This window comes from Lemur catta, chromosome 6, assembly GCF_020740605.2.
Source record: "Lemur catta isolate mLemCat1 chromosome 6, mLemCat1.pri, whole genome shotgun sequence".
NCBI lineage: Eukaryota > Metazoa > Chordata > Mammalia > Primates > Lemuridae > Lemur > Lemur catta.
In genome coordinates, this window is record NC_059133.1 from 100479033 (window position 1) to 100492502 (window position 13470).

At 40.2% G+C, this 13470-nt stretch overlaps 2 protein-coding genes across 2 annotated transcripts; one reads left to right on the top strand and one right to left on the bottom strand.

Moving 5' to 3' along the window:
- Positions 1-285: 285 nt before the first annotated feature.
- On the bottom strand, positions 286-1248 carry LOC123640623 (olfactory receptor 2M3-like). The gene has a single exon (XM_045555211.1). The coding sequence runs from the start codon at positions 1246-1248 to the stop codon at positions 286-288; it is 963 nt and encodes a 320-aa protein (XP_045411167.1).
- A 10868-nt stretch (positions 1249-12116) lies between these two features.
- Positions 12117-12979, top strand: LOC123640722 (Parkinson disease protein 7 homolog). The gene has a single exon (XM_045555288.1). It carries the CDS (start codon positions 12195-12197, stop codon positions 12762-12764), a length of 570 nt encoding a protein of 189 aa, XP_045411244.1. The 5' UTR covers positions 12117-12194; the 3' UTR covers positions 12765-12979.
- The last annotated feature ends 491 nt before the right edge of the window (positions 12980-13470 follow it).

A 13470-nucleotide genomic window follows, 5' to 3' on the forward strand; every position in this document is an offset into this window, starting at 1 on the left:
TGTAATATTTTGAAATAAAAAAAATTAAAAAAACTAAAGCATACAGTTGTGCATTTGTTTTGCATAGATATTTACTTATAGCCATACATTCAACTAACCATCACAACAACAAAAAATGAAATATTTAAACAAACAAGAAAGGAATAGTTTTTTTTTTTTAGTTTCTTAGTTTTATGTGATTGCCTGTAAATCTACAAAAATCGGTAAATATTGGGTGCTTGATTGTGTTGGTTTGATACATAAATTTAAGTGTAAAGCCAAGTATGTAGAGAAAAAAGCAAATAATTAGGCACTTTGCTCAAGTCTTCCAGACTTGCCCTTCCCTAATATCTTTGTGAATGCTCTGGCCACCTCTTTGTTGCGGAGGCTGTAGATGAGGGGATTCAGCATAGGGGTGAGGATGGTGTAGAAGGCTGACACCAGCTTGTCCTGGGTGGGCGAGTGAGCAGATGTGGGCCGCATGTACATGAACATGGCTGCTCCATAGTACATTCCCACCACCATGAGGTGAGAGGAACAGGTAGCAAAAGTTTTGCGGCGACCCTCCCCAGACCCCAGGTGAATGACAGCCAGAATAATACAAGCATAAGAAGCAATGATGACTGCTACAGGGAAGAGAAGCATAATTGCACAGCAAATAAATATCATCGTTTCAAACATCAAAGTATCATTGCATGAGAGAGTAAGGAGGGCAGGTACGTCACAGAAAAAATGACGTATTTCCCGGGCACCACAATATGAGAAGGACAATGCAACTGCAGTTTCAATTACACCATCAAGTGAGCCAAGAATCCAAGAAGCAGCAGCAATGAGACCACAGATTTTTTGGCTCATGAGAAGTGAGTATCTTAGTGGCTGGCAAATGGCAACATATCGATCATAGGCCATTGCAGCCAACAGGAAACATTCTGCTCCAAGGAGGGACACATAGAAGAATATCTGGGTCCCACAACCTGCCAGAGAGATGGATTTCTTTCCAGACAAGTAGTTGAAGGCCATCTTGGGTACAGTGGTGCAGATGAGCATGAGGTCCATGAGGGACAGTTGGCTGAGGAGGAAGTACATGGGGGTGTGAAGCTGGGAGTCCAGGAAGATGAGGAGAACTATGGCAGTGTTACCCATGAAGGCCACTGAGAAGATGCCTAAGACCAGAACAAAGAGGAAGGTGTGGGTGGGGCTGTTATTGAAGAGTCCCAGCAAGATGAAGTCTGAGTTGAAGGTCTGATTCTCCTGATTGTCCCACACCATGATGAATATGTTCTCTGTGGAGAATACAATATGGAGAAATGACCAGGATTTTTTTCATGAAAATGTCAAGTATTTCCTGCCTTGATCAAAATACCTACAAAATGATGTAAACATGCAAAAATTGTTTCTCTGGGCATCAAATTTCTCACTGGCAGATTAAAGATTTTAAGCTTGTTTTTAGCTTGATGTGAGTTTTAAATGCAAATTACATAGCTAACAGATACAATATGTTTCCTAGTGAAAACATGGGAATTTTCTCAAGAGTCATATAACCTAGTTTGAACAATAAGTCAACTCAAATATGCAGTGTAGATCATCCCTTCCTAATCACCCGGAGATCATGAAAGGACTCAGGAATTGGTGGGAATTCCATGATATTACCATTCTATTTTTCATGAAACTCAACATGTCACACTAAGATGCTAAAGAAATTGTTCCTGGGAAAGTGTAGATGGAAGCATGTACTAAGTGAGACATGATTATTCAAGTGCAAGGTAAACAGAAGAAATTGAAATACCAATATGAGGGATATAGTAATTGATACTTGCTGGTAATAATGGTGTTTTGTAGTGGAAGAAGGTCCTCACCAGTATGTTCTTCACTCACTCCATCTATAAAAATTAGGTGTGTCCTTGACAGAACCAGGTATAGACTACTTTACTGAAGATCCACTCTAGAGGACAGTGTAAGAGCATCATTCAAACTCCTCCTACAGACTAGCTATGTGACCTTAGGAAATTATTAATTTCTCTATGCCTTATTTTCCACTCTATACATTATACATAATATGTAAATTATAAAGTGTTCTGAAGACTAAGTGAAATATAGAACATTACCTAGAATATAGTTTGTACAATATCAGTATTTTTTAAATTAAATACTATTGGAAGAAATATAGCCTATTCCTACTTTTCTCTAGAGTATTCCAGTTTCTGAAAAAATCATTTCCTCCATTTCCTTTAGAGAAATAGAGTATTTCTTTGGTAAAAAAGTAGCATTGTTTTAATTTTATATTTTCACATCCATTTTGTTTCCTTCCTATGGCCCTTTCTCTATGGAACAAGATATTGGCTTCCTTTCTTGCTTTCCTAATACCCTGAACAAATCATTCACTCTGTAATTTCAATGTTTGTGCCCTCCCAAATTCTTTATCTGTTCAGTAATTGGCATTTCTGTGAATATAACATTCCAATTACAACTAGGAATTTACTACATCCTAAATTCCTAATCAGTTCTAAATTCTCTAGAAATGTTACTCACTTTTACTATGCTGTCAAGAAACTCTTTACTCATGAATAAGTATAACACACATTACTTAATTTTAAAGATTTTTTAACTTTTTCCCTCTTTCTAAAATAATTGCTAATTTTATTTTCTAAAACATTCTTCTATCATTCATCCTTGTGCAAACCTTTTGTTATACACCCCACAGAAAAACCTTGAAACATTAATATGGAAAAGTGCCCATGATTTTTCATGTTTACTGATAGAAATTTATTGTCCAGGAGAAAATTACCACATCTCTTGACAGTGATGATCAGTTACAGTATCTCTATTGAAAAATATGCAGTTTTTATTTCAAGTTCACTCATGTTGTTACACTTGTGTGTAATTCTGTCTCTCCCTATGTTTTGAAATATAAAGATAACTTAAAATTTATGGAAAAATCGTACATCCAGTCAGCTCCTAAAAACACTGATTTTTTTCACCTTGTACAAAGCAATGTTCAACCCAATGTGCTGCATCATTGAAAGATAACCGGAAGATTAAACATGTCAATTATTTCAAGTAGAACATAAATTACATAATTAACTAGTCTGTAAATTACATTTTGAGTGCTAATATAGCTGTCCCCCCTGAGGATCTCTATACATCGTGCACTTGTGTGACCTGTATTTATCTTTTTGTTTAACCAGGGGCTTATAGTTCTGTTGAACCTCAGTCCTACATACATAGCTGGGATTATCTAGGGAACTGAAATGTTGCACATACTGGAAGAAAAGTATGTCCAAACCTCCACATCAAATTTATTTGCAGTAGCCTTTTAAAAAAGTAAATCACCCTTTAACAGAAACTGCTTAAGGGAATGCTGGAACCATTCAGTACTGCCCTGTCCTTGTCCCAATTATTAACTATTGAAAAGACCCAACTCTGATTTAATTTTCCATCCAAATTTTTGCTCACAGTTGCTTTTCATGCCTTTTATATTAATAGCAAACTGCAGCATATTTCAAATCTATACTTCTTTACATTCTGTCCATGTGAGTAAAATTCTCTCTTCATTTTAGCCTATGATAGGACCCACCTGAAGAACAGCACGTGGGCTGTTAGAGCTGTTTGTGACTGGCTGTTCTCTATCAATGTCAGTAAGATCTTGATGAATTTGGATTGAGAAACAGTTTTTTTTTCTTTTTGGTCCTTCAGTTCTTTAATACTTACTTTGATATATTTAAAAAGAACATTATTTGCCAACCTTTTCTACCTTTTTTTTTGCTTCAGCCCCCACCCCCTCTCAATCCATCCTTTTAGAACCCTGTTTGTATTCTCTTTTTACAGTTTGAGTTGTTAGTTCCTAGTAGAGAAATGTAATATCTACAGTGTAGTAGATGGCTAGGGTCAGCCTATATATTCTCAAGGTAGACATTCATAGAATACATTTATATTATATGATATTGCATTACCTCACTTTTTGCCAAAGCCAATCCTACAAATTCTCATCTTTTTTAAAAAATGCCCTATCACAGGAGTCTAAAGTGTTTAGTGTTTCATGGTTGTCAAGGCACTTGTTTCTGAACACTCAATTCAGTTTCCTCCACATTAACCTCATGTGAGCAATGACTTAGTGACAGGAGTTAAGTGATATTAAGAAGAACACATTTATTCATAGCTATAATAGCATAAAGGATTAGGATAGACATTACAGTTATGCACTTAAAACTTAATGTACATTATATTAGTTATCAAGTTTGTGAAAATTTAATCACAAGCGTATTTATATCATAAATTTTTGTCAAATCTCTTGTAGTATGGAATTATGAGGCTTTGTCTCAGATATCTCAAAATAACTTAAGATATACCTTTAGCTAAACAATTTGTGTTTTTAGTAATTATAGGATAAAATGACTATTACAAAGATATTCTGAAGAGAGGAAAAGTTGACAAAGTGGGAAGAAGAGAGGAAAGGAGTAATGTTGAGTGAGTTAAGATAGTTCACATCAACAGAATGTTGAAAGAAAGGGTTTTTTTAATTTTTATTTTTTTTATTTCAGGAAATTATGGGGGCACAAACCTTTTTTTATTGAAGAAAAAATATTGGTGCTGTAGAGCAACTGAGAAGAATTAGGAAATAAGGGACAGGAAAATGAGGCAAGAAGCAGTGTTTGAATGTTGACTGGGAACACTGAGCACTGGCATTTGCCCTACATGTGCTGCATTCTGCCAATGAACAAATCATTTTCCCATCTCCAAACAAGGATGCAAAACCCAGACACTAAGGTATAAATAAAAATGGCATGCAAAAACTTAGAAATTATTCACCAAATACACACCCTTGTCTACAGATAGAAACTTCAAATAGTTTGATTTAATCAAAAAGGATTGTTGATACCTTTTGAAGATGCTCGTAAGTACTTTTGAAAAAGAAAACACCTTCTTTGCATCTGCACCTTCTGAAATTATGGATAAAATTAATTTATATTCTTCAGTATGCACTATATTACTTTTTGATTTTTCCAAAACACTATTGAATTGTATCACTCCTCTCTTCAAAGGCATTCGATGTCTCAAATGGTTCAAATTTTCTACAGAATACGTTTTGATTTTGTTATAGATCTTGTTTGTAAGGCATTGCAGAAAATTGTTCATGTCTTTATTTCAAGTCCTCTTTTCGCCATACAAACTCTGTGCATTTCTACTTACAGATCTCTATGATGCACATATGTGAGCTTCGGACTATTCTCAGAAGGTTTCTCTTACTTCCCATAGTGCTTTTGCCTGTAGTTTACATGGAAAGACTTCATATAAGGAAGACTTGAACATTAAAAAGATTGTGTAAAACCCTGGGAGGTTAACTAGATTGTGTCACTATGTGAGGTGGAGAAACTAATAGGAGATTTGGGGATGGATTTCCCACAATCCTCTGTAAACCATGTCTTCTAGTTCCAGTACATATGCATCTTTCTCCATACTGCTTTCTTCATTCTGTAGGTAGCAATCTCTGTATATATTGAATGCAGAAAATAGTTGTGCCCACTAACTATTCTACATAAATAGCAAATATCAGGAACTTTCAGGTCAGACAAACTTGGCTTTACATTCTTGCCCTACCACCAACTGCTTTGTCACCAGGCAAGTTAAATAATATCCCTGGAATTAAAAAAAAAATTCCCACCCATCACAGAGTTATAAATGTAGAATGAGTTAACTGTGAAAAATTCCTCATCAAAGTACCTGTACCAGTATGCATTTACCAGATGAATGTTACCATCATTATGTCCACCTTATCACACTTCTTAAAAATAATCTTGCAATGAGCTCCATGATATTCACTAGGAAATATTTTTGAAAATATTCTATTTTTTATTAGATTATTGTTTCCTGATTCGTAAGATATATGCTGTAAGAGAGGTTTACACAGAAGTTGAGTTCATAATGATTGAAAGAATGAACAAATAGACCAGATCCACTGGAAAACTGTCCAGTGAAAATTAACTTAGGATATTTTATATTGATGTAAATAATACATTACACTCACTTAGCACCTTCACAGGTATTATTTCATTTAATTTTACAAAAAAACTGTGACAAATATAAGGAACACATTACTCAAATTTTACAGAGAATATAAAGGGATAAGTTGCAGATGAATATGAAAAATCTTCTCCTTATTTAGAGTGCTTTAAAATAACAGAAGGTTATTTTAAAGAATAAATAACAGAATTTCTAATATATAGCTTTTGAATAAGATGTGGTTCCATCTACTGTAGTTGAATTCCAGAATGCCTCAGATATTTTGGAATATTCTCTCTACCTTAGTCTTACCTTCTAGATGTCTTCAACAAGGTATACTGCTTACAGAATAGCTCCAAACATTTACATTTCCAGAGAAAACCTATGCAATTTTGCTAAGTTATATGTGATTTAATTGTACAATTCCTCCAGGGAATTCAGTCCCTTGGCTTCAATTATAGAACGTATGTTATCATCCAGTTTCTTTCCTAGGGGTTCATATAATTTAGTTATCAGCTTAAAAACATGAGTCACTGATATTTAAGATGAAAAAGAAAGCTCTGTCACATTCTTGGTGAATAATATAAACTTCCAAGAAGATGGCAGAATAGGAGGTCACCCTCTTGTATCATCCCACAACAAAAAGAATTCTACACCCTTGTACAGACCGATGTCTCTTTGTGTGAGCCTTGGGATTCTGGTGGGAGGTTGTGAAACCTCAGTGGAGTCCAGAACACAGAAGGGTCATGTTGAGGGTGTAGACCCAGACCAAGGTGCCAGACCCACTAATTGTGCTGCCAGATTCAAACCTGGAAATGATCCCATTTCCCAAAGGGCTTGGCTGTAGTCCCATCTGACCTTGAGCCTGTTATAAAAACCATTTGCCAAGAGGCCCAGGAGGAATCATGCACACTAAGCCTTGGCAGACAGTCCTGTCTGCCAGCCAGCATCAGTCTCAGGAGTGGACCCAAAAGTTGTTCTGTAACTCAGCTTCAGCTTCCCTTATCTATAGTTCCAGCTTAGTACTGCTCACATAAGGACTCGGGAGACTCACCCATCTCTGCCACAAGGATAGGATTGCTGGCCTCAGTCCCACAGCAGATGCTTATCAGGCCCTTTCTTAACCCCAGCCTCACTCTGCTGAGTCTGGGGAATTTTCCCATATGTGCAGGGGACTTCTGGGTGACTCACTCATCTGAGCCACTGAGACAGGCTTGCCAGCTTACATCCCATAGAAGATCCTGAAAGGAGCCCTGTCTGAACTCCAACCCTCTTCACACCTGTTCGGGAAAGTGCTGGGAGATGTGCCCTTATCATCCACTGATATGGGCTTTCCAACCTCCTTCCACAGAAGATTCTGAAGGGGCCAAATCTCAGCTCCAGCCCCTCTTCCTGCATTTGGTTGGTGATCCCAAAATGTCATGGATCTGCTGAGAAACTCACCCATCTGAACCACTGGGACAGCCTTGTGGTTTTTGTTCCACAGCAGATCATGAAGGGGCTCTGTCTTGGATATAGCCCCTTACTGCTGCAGCTCCAGAGTCACCCAACCTGTGCATGGGATTCCTGGAAGAAACACCTGGACAGGCTTGCTGGCTTCCATCCCAGAGAAGTTATGGAAAAGACCCTGAATGTCAGTTCCAGCCCCTCTTACCTGCAGTCTGCAAGAAATTCAGCTGACATAGGGAATTGCTAAAAGTCTTGCCTTTTGGTGCAACAAGCTTGGGCTTACTAACATAGAACCCACAGCAGATTCTGAATTCAGCAGGAACTGAGGCTCGGTTTCAGCCTCTCCCAGGTGTTAATATGGGAGCAGTCCTATCCAACCAGGGTCGCACCAAGAGGCACACACATCAGAGTCTCTGTGGCAGGCTTGCCAACTTTTGTCCCTCAGAAGATACTAAAATGACCCTTCATCTATGGCCTGGCTTCTCATGTCTGAAAACTGAGAGCACTTTCAATGCCTGGGGACCCAGAGGGAGGAATATCCAGTAGTGCCCCTTTGGCTAATGCCCTGACCTTGATCACATTGTGAATCTTCTTAAAGTAGCCCTACAAATTGGTTCCAGTCCTTCTGAACTGCAGTCTAAGAGCAGGCCTCCTTACCCAGGAACCCAATGGGAGACACGCACACAAAAAAATCCAAGACCCTAGAGACAGGACTGAACATCCCAGGCTCTGCTGTAGACCTGAAATATCCCTGGGTCTCAGTTCCAGAACACTTCAGCCATGGATCAGAACAGTACACCCATTTCAAAGACCTGTCCATTGATCTAAGGGAACCCCCTGAGAGACCCAGAGGAAATAACACTCATTAGCATACCTGGTAATAATCCAGCTTTCTGAAAACCCTGAAGCAGACCTTCATCTCAGCACTAGCCCCGCAGACCAAAGTCCTGGACACAGTCCAGTACATTCAGGGACCAGATAGGAGCCACACCTGGTAGAGGCCATGGGAAAAGGGCCACCAACTGTAGTCTCTACTGTGGACCAAGCACTTGCCACAATACCTAGATCCAATTCTACTCAACTGTGATTCCAGAGGCAATCCTACCAGTGTGGGCACCTGACAGAAAGTGACTAACTTATCATCAGTTTGTAAGAATAAAAGAGGGGTTTGCTTCTTCAACTGCAATATACCAATGTAAATCTACACAGGTAAAGAATCAGGCAAATATGACACCACGACAGGAAACCCATAGGCTCCAATTAATAACTCCAATGAAAGGAAAATATATGAATTTCCTGGAAAATAATTCAAAATAATCATCTTAAACAAGCTCACCTAGATGCAAGAAAATAGAGAGTTGAATTATGAAAACAATGCAACACAAAAATGAGAAGATTAAGGAAAGATGGCGGAGTGGTGGTGACCTCCTGGATTCATGCTCCTGGAGAGGAAGGCATGGATCTCAGTCTGCCACAACAGTCTGATCACTCCCCCACAAGAACAGTGGTGTGAATCCACGGAGAATCAGCGTGGGACACAGAAAGCAAGAAAAGACTGAGGTGAACGGGAAATCCGATGGTGAAAATCTGGAGAGTGCGGGATGGACAATGGAGAGGGGAGTGTGGGACAGCTGTACCTGCCTCACCAGCGAGTGAGGGGGGTTCAGCCCCATAGGAAAGCAACCTGTTTCCCCACTGACCTTCACACTCACTCAATTAGGGATCTGCCTGAAGCTGGTGCAGAATTACCACGGGAGACGTGGGGCTCTGTGGAGAGCAGACAATAGTGGGAGGCATTTTGGACCCTGGAGTTCTGTGGGCAGACTGCAACTGGAGGGAGAGGGTTTGTGCTAGGTTGCAGGGAAAGACACCTGGGGGATGCCAAACTATCTCCTTTACGCAGGTGGCTGGGCTCCCTCAATCCCGAGGTCCTCTGGCCCCCGCCAGACCCTGAACATTCGACCCCAGCACCAGCGACTGGTGGGCAGGCAGCGGCCATTGTCGGGGTCCACAGCCGCTGGGGAGCGATTTGGAATCAGGCGGCTCCCTGGGTGGCTCCCCCCTAGTCTGTGGACCCCCACTAGGAGCTCCGCCTTTGAGTGAACACTGAGTGTTTCCTCAGTTGCGAGGGAGTGGAACGTGGACCTTGAAGACATTGGGGCGGGGCAGAACATCGCCCACAGGAGCTGCAGCAGCCAGGGCACTAGGCAAACGAGGGCAGCGCCTCCTCCCCCTAGCCACTGTCTTTCACTCAGAGAGAGGCAGAAACCACCTCAGGAGAGGAAGAGGCAAGGAAAATGTCCCTTTCTGTCTGTAATTAGAACAGCCCAGTGACGGGACTCTCAAACCGGTTTCAGGTCAAATTAATTCTCTGGGGCTGGACCTAATAGGAGCAGCCCCCCATCTGAGGGAGCAAAATCCTGAACAACATGTGAAGGGCTCCCCCTAGTGACATAGGAGGCAGCTTACCTGGGCTGCTGCACAGCCCAAGATCAGCACGCACGGCATGCCTCTATACAGGCTAAAGCTGAAAGAAGGGACCTAATGATTGATCTAGATGGGAAGGGCTCAGCGAAGGAACACTGGGAGTTCAAGCTGAAACCTTGCCCTCAAAGAGGATTACTAGTTCTCTACCAATTGACACAAACCAGACTCGAAATAGCAACATGTCACAGGAAGAATTTCAAACATAGATCATAAAGAAGCTGAATATTATGCAAGAAAAAATGGATAACCAACACAAAAAAACCACACAAAAAAATCCAGGACTTGGAAGAAAAATTCACTAAAGAAATTGAAATATTGAAGAAAAATTGAACTGAACTCCTAGAAATGAAGAATTTATTCAGGGAGCTACAAAACACAGTGGAAAGTCTCAAGAGCAGGGTAGATCAAACAGAAGAAAGAATCTCAGGGATCAAAGATAACACTTTCCAATTAAATAAGTCAGTCACAGAGATGGAGCAAAGAAATGAGAAAAGGCCAGAGTCTACAAGAAATGTGGGATTATGTGAAGAAGCCTAACGTGAGAGTTATCGGCATTCCTGAGGGTGAAGAAGACAATAAGCAAGGGTTGGATAAGCTATTTGAAGACATAATTGAGGAAAATTTCCAAGGCCTTGCTAAAACTCTAGATATACAGGTTCAACAAGCTCAAAGAACCCCCCGGGAGATTCATACCACATAGGAAGACACCACATCAGGCAGATATCAGATTGACCAAAATATCCACTAAAGAGGCCTTTCTTTGAGCTGTAAGGAGAAAGAAACAAGTAACATACAAAGAAAAATCCATCTGAATTACGCCAGATTTCTCAACTGAAACCTTACAAGCAAGAGGGGACTGGGGCCCCATTCTCACTCTTCTGAAACAGAATAATGCCCAGCCTAGAATCTTATACCCAGATAAGCTCAGCTTTATATATGAAGGTGAAACTAAGACATTCTCAGATAAACAAAAACTCAGAGAATTCGCCAAGACAAGACCAGCTGTCCAAGAAGTACTCAAAACAGAGCTACACACGGACCAGCACAAGAAAGAACCATGAATATAAAACTACTCATGAGAAGATAAAAACCAAGTTATCACAATGACTCAACTGAGGAAACAGAATAATGAAATTAAACCCAACATGAGGAACAGAAATCAGTCTCACTTATCAACTCTCTCAATAAGTGTGAATGGATGGAATTCCCCACTCAAGAGACATAGACTGGCCCAATGGTTAAAAAAATACAAGCCAAGTATCTGCTGTCTTCAGGAAACTCATCTAACCTGCAAGGATGCATTTAGACTGAAAATAAAAGGGTGGAAATCAATATTTCAGGCAAATGGAAGCCAAAAGAAACTTGGCATGTCAGTTTTAATCTCCGATAACTTAGTTTTTAAATCAATAAAAGTAATGAAAGACAAAGATGGTTACTATATGCTGGTGAAGGGTATAATTCAACAAGAAGACATAACTATACTTAATATATATGCACCCAAATTAGGTGGACCCAGATTCATAAAGCAAACCCTACTTGATTTGAACAAAATGATAGATAACAGCACTTTAATAGTTGGAGACTTTAATACGCCGCAGACAGTACAGGACAGATCCTCCAAACAAAAAGTAAAGAAAGAAATAATGGACTTAAATGTAATGCTAGAACAAATGGGCCTGACTGACATCCACAGGACATTCTACCCCAAATCTACTGAATATACTTTCTTCTCATCAGCTCAGGGGACATTCTCCAAGATTGACCATATTCTAGGACACAAAGCATGGCTTAAAATATTAAAAAAATAGAAATTATACCATGCATCTTCTCAGATCACAGCGGAATAAAAGTAGTAATCAACCCTAACAGAAATTCTCATTCCTACTCAAAGTCATGGAAGCTAAACAACCTTCTCCTGAATGATTATTTCATAAATGAAGAAATCAAGATGGAAACCAAAAGATTCTTTGAATTAAACGACAAGGGAGACACAACTTACAAAAATCTATGGGACACAGCTAAAGCAGTCCTGAGAGGAAAATTTATTTCCATAAATGCCTATATCAAAAAGACAGAAAACTTACAAATAGACAATCTAATGGCTAGACTAAAAGAGCTGGAGAAGGAAGAAGAGACCAACCCCAAACCCAGCAGAAGGAGAGAAATTATTAAGATCAAATCAGGCTTCTGCGCAGGTCGGGGCAGGTGGTTCCCGACCGGCCAAGGCGCTGCATCCGCAGGAGGAGACGCGGGGTACAGTCTTTAAGAAACATAACATAAAAATGGCTTCCAAAAGAGCCCTGGTCATCCTGGCTAAAGGAGCAGAGGAAATGGAGACAGTCATCCCTGTAGACGTCATGAGACGAGCTGGGATTAAGGTCACCATTGCGGGTCTGGCTGGAAAAGACCCAGTACAGTGTAGCCGTGATGTTGTCATTTGTCCTGATGCCAGTCTTGAAGATGCAAAAAAACAGGGACCGTCTGATGTGGTGGTCCTGCCAGGAGGGAATCTGGGTGCACGGAATTTATCTGAGTCTGCTGCTGTGAAAGAGATTCTGAAGGAACAGGAAAAAAGGAACGGGCTCATAGCCACCATCTGCGCAGGTCCTACTGCTCTGTTGGCTCATGAAATAGGTTTTGGAAGTAAAGTTACAACACACCCACTTGCTAAAGACAAAATGATGAATGGAAGTCATTACAGCTACTCTGAGAGTCGCGTGGAAAGGGACGGCCTGATCCTCACAAGCCACGGCCCCAGGACCAGCTTCGAGTTCGTGCTTGCCATCGTGGAGGCCCTGAATGGCAAGGAGGTGGCAGATCAAGTGAAGGCTCCGCTTGTTCTTAAAGATTAGAGCAGAAAAAATTTGACCATCAGCGAAGTAGGCCATTTGTAATCCATTCTCATGTCCTCGAAAACGCGGGTAGGTTCATGTGCCGAGAAGCTGCCCTCAGTGCTGCTTTCGCAAAGTGTAATTGTGCAGTGACAGCTACGCAGAGATCTCTCAGCCCACAAGTTGTGTCTGTACATTTCCGAGCCTTGTTTGCACAATAAACGGAATTTAGCAAACTAAAAAAAAAAACAAAAAATCAAATCAGAACTGAATGAAAAGGACAACAAACCGTAAGGGAGATTAATTAAACAAAAAATTGGTTCTTTGAAAAGATAAACAAGATTGACACACCTCTGGCTAGGCTAACCAAGAGCAGAAAAGAAAAAACTCTAATAACCTACGTCAGGAACATGAAAGGAGAAATCACGACCAATGGCACAGAGATACATGACATCATCTGTGAATTTTACAAAAATCTTTATGCACACAAATTGGAAAATGAGGAGGAAATGGACAAATTTTTAGAAACACACAGCCTTACCAGTCTCAATCAGGAAGAAATAGAATTCCTGAATAGAACAATATCTAGATCTCAAATCGAAACAGCAATCAACAACTTTCCAAAAAGAAAAGCCCTGGACCAGATGGGTTCACACCTGAATTTTACCACACCTACAAAGAAGAACTGGTGCCTATCCTACATAAACTATTCTCCAATATTGAGAAG